The following is a 9,038-nucleotide window of genomic DNA, read 5'->3' on the forward strand; positions in this document are numbered from 1 at the left end:
AAATGTGATAAGGATGCAACACAAAACGTTTGGTTGAGATGTTTGCTGCGCTTGGCGGTATTTTGACCGCTTTTGACAGATTTCGACCGTTTTTTGGCGGTTTTCAGCTATAGCGACAAAACGGTTAGAGATATTGTAAAAGTTAGGGTAAAAGAACACTCAAATAAGCATCATTCAATAGGATAAGGAAAGTCGTGTGATGTTCACACCAGATTTTTTACTTTCTATTACTACAGTTTAGCGGAGCTATACTAGTAATGAAAGTATTGCAATCGGTCCAAATTTTCAAAATCGGGAAATGGTTGGAAATATCCGTTTTGGGATCCCCTGATGTCAAAAAAGTGATTTTTAGCCCATGGTCTGTACGTATGTATGTACGCACGTACGTACGTACGTACGTACGTACGTACGTTACGTACGTACGTACGTTACGTACGTACGTACGTTACGTACGTACGTACGTTACGTACGTACGTACGTTACGTACGTACGTACGTTACGTACGTACGTACGTTACGTACGTACGTACGTTACGTACGTACGTACGTTACGTACGTACGTACGTTACGTACGTACGTACGTTACGTACGTACGTACGTTACGTACGTACGTACGTTACGTACGTACGTACGTTACGTACGTACGTACGTTACGTACGTACGTACGTTACGTACAGACCATGGGCTAAAAATCACTTTTTTGACATCAGGGGATCCCAAAACGGATATTTCCAACCATTTCCCGATTTTGAAAATTTGGACCGATTGCAATACTTTCATTACTAGTATAGCTCCGCTATACTGTAGTAATAGAAAGTAAATATAGTTTGAACTAGTTTCGCCAGACATCTGTAAGCTAGAGCCCGATTTTCAGGGGAGCTCTGAATGAAAAACTGTGTCAAGAGCATTAAGAGAGAAGAAAATACTCTGGAAGATTTTTTTCTGCAACTTGGAATAAATCAGCAAGTCTCTGAAGAATCAATTTGCTGCTATGAATAACTCTGCGTTTCTTTAGGGTAATACATACTCGTACATTTTGCTACAGAGAAGAGAAAAAAATAGCAGTTTTCTACTGATGGATTCATTAACTTGAATGCCAAGTACATTTTTCAAGTAGAAAAAGTTTAGCTTTTTTTCCGTGCAATTCAGGAAGAATTCTGAAAGTTTTGACTTCTGTTAGGAATCAATATGAGCCACAAAGCAAACGACATGCCTCTAATCCCTAAGCATTGTCAAAATCCGGTTAAGGCAGGAAAAAAGCCAGTTGATATCGATGACTAGGGTTGACAGTTTGAGGGATAGCAGGTAACTAGGTTGAGGGTTTTAAATTTTAAGGATTCTTTTGCAATTTTAGGGATTTTCCTTACATATTAAATTTATCTAATTTACATATTTCTTATTTTTGTGTCTTCCCATTTACATATATATGTATTTATCTGAATTGTTCATAATTTTGTCCCCTCTCACAATTCGCAAGGCATTTCTGTCAGCCCGTATAGTTTCCTTAACTCTCAGATATTCAACACGTGGTTTGAGAGGATCAGTATGTTGGTCATCCTACTCAATTGCGTCACCCTGGGCATGTACCAACCATGCGTGGATGACAAGTGCCTGACCAACCGATGCAAGATCCTACAGGTAAGATTTATTAATATGTATTTTTATTTATTCATTTTATTGTACAGAGAACAAAATTATGCATAGTACAACGCCGTGAGGTAGTTTTAGTGGGCTACTCTAATAAATATCATTAAAAATTAATACCTATTTTTATCCTGAAATTGAGATTTTTTTTATTAATATTATTATTATTAGTTAAATTTCCTTATCAATAAACTTTAAACTGTTAGGTAACCAAGAAAAACTGCTCTCTCCACGGTACAATTTGAAATTGGAAAGGAGAGAAGGCAAAGAGTTACATTTTCAATTTCTTGGAATTGCCACACTGGCTCATTCAAAATTTAGCTTAAAAATTAAAACTACTGACTGGAACCCAGTCACTGGATCACAATATCGGGACTTTGGGTCAATACGCGATATTGACGAGTGGAAAATTATCATCTATTGTAGAAAATTATGTGTAAAGACAAAATGGATAGTTGCATCACACATTCCATCAGGGAGGTGTGTTCTTTCATTCTTTGCTGATATTTTCAAGACAAATTCGTTTATAAACCCTACATTTTACAGGGGTTACCCTGTAACGCTGATGCAACAAGTACCAAACGTACGTAGGAAGGGAAAATTTATTCTCGTCATGCTATTGCATAATTTGCTCTACAGGTAGACTTGGTAGTGCAGGTACTATTTGGTAGACTGTCTGTACCTACTGCACTTTCGTCTAGTAAGGCCAGCCACTCACTATCAGGTAGACCTGACAGACGGATCTTTTCAGCCGTACCTGTCAGGTCTGATCAGGTGACCTGATAGTGAGTGACTTGTCTAATAGACAGAATTGCCTATCGAGAATGCTGTAGCTAAAGTTAAATCATATTGGTCAATGGTTTGGTACTATTGCTGATCCTTGGTGCACGAACGCTCAAGGATGAAAAAAACTGATTTTTCTTCTTTTTTCCCTCAAATGTTATCCACAAATGTGTCAACAATGTACATAATTTCAATTTTTCTGGATTGACAGAAAAGGCCCTTCCAATTCTAGATACATTGTACAAGTTAATAGGTACCTAGGTACTTTTCATAGTGTCAAATGCTTTCGGAAAGTCTATTTATACTTTTCTTTTGTTATTTATTTATTTATTTTTTTTTTCTTTCAATTTGTTTGTTGATATTATACCAAGGTTGACAGCGCAAGCTGAATTGAATACGTCATTCATTTATTTGAGTAAATTTTACAATTTTACAAATAAAAATTTAAAGATTTTCTTTTTAATTTGTTTGTCTTGTTTTCAGATGTTTGATGACTTCATCTTCGTGTTCTTCGCGTTGGAGATGACCATCAAGATGATTGCCATGGGTTGTTACGGCAAGGGCACCTATCTGGCAGATTCCTGGAACCGGCTGGATTTCTTCATCGTTCTGGCGGGGTAAGTTTGGTCGTATTTTTCTATCGGAATTCTATTGGAAATTGAGACGATTTCCCCTCTTCTGAAACCCACGGGGTAAGTTTGGTCGTATTTCTCTTTTTCAAATTTTCATAAAGGATTTGCTACATATTTCTATATCTTTAGAAATTATGTAGTTCGGACGTTTTTAAAAAAAGATTCAGTGTAGGGATTTATTTATTTCCCACATCCTAGTTTCGAAATGCGCTTGAAAATGTAATTTATTTAAAAATGCCTAGAAACATAAAATACAACCATTCCATAAACGAGAGGTTTACAGCGCTGGATTTTTCCCGGATTTATTTTTTTTCTAGACTTTTTTAATGTACATAGGTGTGCTTTCTTTAATTAACGGAAAAAACATTAAATAAATCGACGTTCTAGCATTTAATTAAAAAATGGACTTCTTTGTAGAGACTCTTTTAATGCTTTGCAATAAGTATAATTTCAGGCGTCTAGGCAACCTATTACGTCTACATTTTCTACAATTCTACATTATTTCCCCGTCATGAAATGGGTCTAAAAACACAAGAGGGATAAAAATACCGACGTCCATAAAAGAGGGATTTTTCCCTTCACTATCTCTCCCCTTTTCCCTTTTTATACTCAACAGGTGTGAAATTTTAACATAAATACCCATTTCCGCTTTTTGCCTCCTGAGCCTTTTTTGCAATGTAAAATAGAATTAGATTTTAAAAAAAGATTCAGTGTAGGGATTTATTTATTTCCCACATCCTAGTTTCGAAATGCGCTTGAAAATGTAATTTATTTAAAAATGCCTAGAAACATAAAATACAACCATTCCATAAACGAGAGGCTTACAGCGCTGGATTTTTCCCGGATTTATTTTTTTCTAGACTTTTTTAATGTAGGTGTGCTTTCTTTAATTAACGGAAAAAAACATTAAATAAATGGACGTTCTAGCATTTAATTAAAAAATGGACTTCTCTGTAGAGACTCTTTTAATGCTTTACAATAAGTATAATTTCAGCCGTCTAGGCAACCTATTACGTCTACATTTTCTACAGTTCTACATTATTTCCCCGTCATGAAATGGGTCTAAAATACCTACTCTAAAACTCTAAAAACACAAGAGGGATAAAAATACCGACGTCCATAAAAGAGGGATTTTTCCCTTCACTATCTCTCCCCCTTTCCCTTTTTACACTCAACAGGTGTGAAATTTTAACATAAATACCCATTTCCGCTTTTTGCCTCCTGAGCCTTTTTTGCAATGTAAAATAGAATTAGATTTAATTATTATTGTCATATTTATTATTGTTAAACCTTTTTACTTTTTTGCATACATTTATTCAAGCTGTACTAGACATTCATTTTTATTTCAAAGCTTTGGGGCTCGTTTAAAAATGAGTACCTATTTTTGATCAACTGGTCACCTAGGTCCTTGAGGAGGAGAACTATCGATAGCACTATCCATAACTATCAATAGTTTTGACTATCGAACGCTATCGATAGTAATTTATTCAGGCTGTACTAGGTAGACATTCATTTTTATTTCAAAGCTTTGGGGCTCGTTTCAAGATGGGTACCTATTTTTCATCACCTGGTCACCTAGCTCCTTGAGGAGGAGAACTATCGATAGTTGAGGCTTGACTATCGATAATTAGAAGTAAAAAGTGTAAAAAAAAAAAATGTTGAAATAAAACCCTGTGACCTAAATTAATAGGTACGTGTACGGTTAATAGTTTTCTTTAAATTAGGTTAGGTCTTTTTGGAAATAAGACCTTTAGAAAGAAGGAAAATATGTAATAATAATAAAAAAAAACTATCGAAAACTATCGATGGTTTTTTGAAAATTATCGATAACTATCGATGGCGCCGACTATCGATAGTTCTCCTCCTCTACTAGGTCCCCTATTTGGGTACAGACTTACAGAGTTTTCCTTTTCTTGCTAATTCTTCTTCTCTTCCTTCTTCGTTTTCATCTTTTTGGTCTCCTTTTCATATTTCTCTATCCCCTCCTCCTTCTCTTCTTCATCTCGTTTCTTCTTCGTCTTCATCTTCTTTTCCTTTTCTTCCTTTTCATTTCCACCATCGCACGTCTTCATCTTGTTCTTCTTCTCTTTCTTCTTCTTTTCTTTCATCTCCACCATCTTGTTCTCTTCCTACTTTACCTTTTTCTTTTTCCCTTTCCCACCTTTTCTCTTAGTTTCTTTTCGAAGGTCATCGGAGATTTTCTCACCCTATCTATCTTCAGCTGGGAAGTTGGAAGTTAGCCACGCCCAAACCGAGGCGCATGGAAGAGGTTGATTCAAAACGTCGACCCCACTTGAGTGGGAAAAGACGCAGTAAAAAGAAGAAGAAGAAGAAGAAGATCTATCTTCAGCTGGGAAGTTGGAAGTTAGCCACGCCCAAACCGAGGCGCATGGAAGAGGTTGATTCAAAACGTCGACCCCACTTGAGGAGGAGGAGGATTAGACGAAAGACGAGAATGGGAAGGAGATGAACAAGAATAAGAAATATTAGCCACGAATCAAAAGAAATAGGAGGAGAAAACGGAGGAGGAGGAGGAGGAGGAGGAGAATAAGGTTGGGGATTTTTATCTTTATCATTTTCGAAGTTCAACAGGAGACTACACACTTCTTGAGTGTAAAGTGTAAATCTATAATCGAGTGTAAGGTGTAAATCTAGAATCGAGTGTAAAGTGTAAATCTCGAATCGAATGTAAAGTGTAAATCTAAAATCGAAAATAAAGTGTAAATCTAGAATCGAGTGTAAAGTGTAAATCTAGAATCGAGTGTAAAGTGTAAATCTAGAATCGAGTGTAAAGTGTAAAAATCTAGAATCGTGTGTAAAGTGTAAATCTAGGTGATCTTTTATCCCGACAGAGGGAGAGAGAATATAAATAATAATTTCGGAATTGGTATAATACTGAATGCATATTGTTCATTATTCATATGGAGAGAGAGAGAGAAAGGTTGGCATTATTGTAATCATAAAAGTTCATAAATATTTTATTTAGGGAAGGGGAAATGAGGACGAGGAGGAGAGGGAGGGAAAAGGAGGGGAAGAAGGACGTGGGTGATAGGAGGGGAGAGGGAGGAGAAAGACAAAGGTTGAGAGGAGGAGAAAAGGAAGACAAGGGGTCAAGAGGGAAGGGAGGAGAGAGGGAGGAGAAAGACAAAGGTTGAGAGGAGGAGAAAAGGAAGACAAGGGGTCAAGAGGGATTGGAGGAGAAGGAATTGAGGATGGGAGGGGGGGGGAGGGAGGAAAAGGATAAAATCTGAGGAGAGGAGAGGAGGGGAAAACAAACGATGGAAATAGGTGAGAGGGAGGAGGAGAAATTGAGGACAAAGAGGGGAAAGGGAGGAGAAGGATAAAGGTTGGGGAGAAGAGGAGAGGGAGGAAAGAGGAGAAAGTGAGGACGAAGGGGAGGGAGGAGAGCAAAGGTTGGAGAAGGGACGCGGGAGAAAATTGCAAATTGGGAGCAAAAAATGAGGTAAAAACATAAATACAAGCACAAAACAATACACGAGGTTGTGCAAATATGAAACATTTTCGCTGGAAAATATGTAGGTAATATATAGCACAATTCATATGTAATATAGAGCACAATATGTAATATAGAGCACAAAATACAGAATAAACAGGACAACATGGCTACATGTGACAATATACCGGATGGTCAAGGTGAAAATGTCAAGGTGAAAATGTGATGGTCAAGGTGGTCAAGGGGGGATGGTCACAACTAGGTATTTGAGAGATTTTACTGAATTCCAATATTATTTAAAATCGGATTCAATGTGTATTGCTCTGACCAAAAACTATGATTTTTGATGGTCCTGAAAATTGGCGTTTTTTTTCTCTCTTTTTTACCATGAATAAAAATAAATTATTTTATTGTAGCTTTAAATGAAAAAAAAAGAGCACAATTCATATGTAATATAGAGCACAATATGTAATATAGAGCACAAAATACAGAATAAACAGGACAACATTGCTACATGTAACAATATACCGGATGGTCAAGGTGAAAATGTGTAATTTGCTCACAACTATTTTAGAGATTTTACTGAATTCCAACATTATTTAAAATCGGATTCAATTTGGATTGCTCTGACGAAAAACTATGATTTTTGATGGTCCTGAAAACTGGCGTTTTTTTTCTCTCTCTTTTTTACCACGAATAAAAATAAATTATTTTATTGTACCTACCTAGCTTTAAATGAAAAAAAGTCCTTAATTTTTAGGAAATTCACTAGAGAGTTTCAAATATCGTTTGAACACCCTGTATGTGGACGAAAAAACCCTGAACCGGGCAAAATCTGCAGCGGACACTATTTTCCCGGTAAAAATATGTAGTTTTTTCCCCCCTGTAAAGAGTTTCTTTTTTATTTGTTTTATTAGTTTGATTTGGAATATTTATTTAGACTTATACCTTGGGTTAAAGTTTCCTATAGATGTAGGTGAGGTGTTGCTAGTTAGATATCTACTAGGTAGATAGCCATAGGTAGGTATATGCGTTACCTATCTATCGATTCGTATTAAATAGTTCAACTAGTGCTGAATTGCTGATGGCTGCATGTTTCCTGATAGTAGTCGAAAGTTTAAATGCACTTACCTATTCTCTCTCTCTCCTAATTTCCATAACATCTATTTTCCATTTCCCCTATTCCTTCTTCTCCTCCTTCTCTGTCCCTCCCTCCCTCAGCCCTCACTCTCTCTCCCTTTTTTTATTCCTTCTCTCTCTCTCTCTCTCTCTCTCTCTCTCTCTCTCTCTCATTCTCCGTCTCCTCCTTCTATTCCTCTTCTCCATCTCTCTTTGTTCATCTCTCCTCTCACCCCTCCTTCTATTCCTTCTCTCTCTCTCTCTCATACACACACTAATCCTCGTATTTATCTTATTTGCTTATCCTCTCTTCTTTTTCTTCTTCTTCTTCTTCTTCTTCTTCTTCCTCCTCCTCTACATCTCATTCTATTTGCATACTTCTATTTTCTATGCTGTTAATGCTACAATAGGGGCGGTCTATTTTATTTTTATTGCTCCTCGGATATCTGGGATATCTCTCTTGAAGTTTTTGTGGTGTTTCGCTTTTTATCTAATATTTTTATTTTCCTTTTTAAATGCTCCATGAATGGCGGCCGCGGTTTGTCTGATTTTGATGAAAAGGAGGAGGTGAATAAGAAGAAGAACACGAATTTTATTTTTTTACTTTCTATTATTATTTTATAAGTTTCCATTTATTGGTTTTTCAGAACAACTCTCTCATCAAATAAATAGTTAACAAATGGTATACACATCCGTAAAAACCTTCAAAATCAAGCCCCCCCAAAAATTTAGGCAAGAACCGCCTATGATTATTTTATAAGTTTCCATTTATTGGTTTTTCAGAACAACTCTCTCATCAAATAAATAGTTAACAAATGGTATACACATCCGTAAAAGCCGGAGCTTGTGCCACGGATGGGGAAGAAGAAGAAGTAGGAATTAAAAGAAGTAGGAGGAGTAGAAAGAGGAGAAGGATTAAGAGAAAGACGAGAATGGGAAGGAGATGAACAAGATTAAGAAATAGCCCTGAATTAAAAGAAAAAAAAAAAAGAAGAAAACGGAGGAGGAGGAGAAGAAGAAAATGGATTTCTATCTCTTATCTTTTCTGAGGTTCAACAGGAGTCGGTAGGCACTGTTCTCTAGTGTAATGTATAAATCTATAAACATGTGTAAAGTGTAAATCTAAAATCGAGTGTAAAGTGTAAATCTGCCAGCCTAGTTAGCTTAGTTGGTAGTGCGTCTGCCTTGTAAGCGCTAGGCCGCGGGTTCGATTCCCGCCCGGGGCGGATTTTATCCTGATGGGATAATGTTCGTTCTCGGAAACGGCTGGCTTTCTCCTATCCTGTCTTCCTTCTCTCCTCGATTTCGGGACGATAAGACCATAGCAGTTAAAGTTCCCTCTGTCAAACCTCTTAAAAAAAAAAAAAAAAAAAAAAAAAAAAAAAAAAAAAAAAAAAAACAAAAAAA

The 9,038-nt window shown here is 36.5% G+C and overlaps 1 protein-coding gene across 1 annotated transcript in view; it reads left to right on the plus strand.

Moving 5' to 3' along the window:
* Nucleotides 1-1,187: 1,187 nt before the first annotated feature.
* The window catches only part of LOC113466966 (voltage-dependent T-type calcium channel subunit alpha-1I-like), a 50,194-nt gene continuing 42,343 nt past the window's right edge, over nt 1,188-9,038 (plus strand). Inside the window, exons 1-3 of the mRNA XM_026822826.1 lie at nt 1,188-1,191; nt 1,477-1,637; nt 2,910-3,043. Of these exons, the coding sequence (XP_026678627.1) occupies nt 1,188-1,191; nt 1,477-1,637; nt 2,910-3,043 (299 nt within the window). The remainder of the gene's footprint in view (nt 1,192-1,476; nt 1,638-2,909; nt 3,044-9,038) is intronic.

Source organism: Diaphorina citri, unplaced genomic scaffold, assembly GCF_000475195.1.
Source record: "Diaphorina citri unplaced genomic scaffold, Diaci psyllid genome assembly version 1.1 scaffold371, whole genome shotgun sequence".
NCBI lineage: Eukaryota > Metazoa > Arthropoda > Insecta > Hemiptera > Psyllidae > Diaphorina > Diaphorina citri.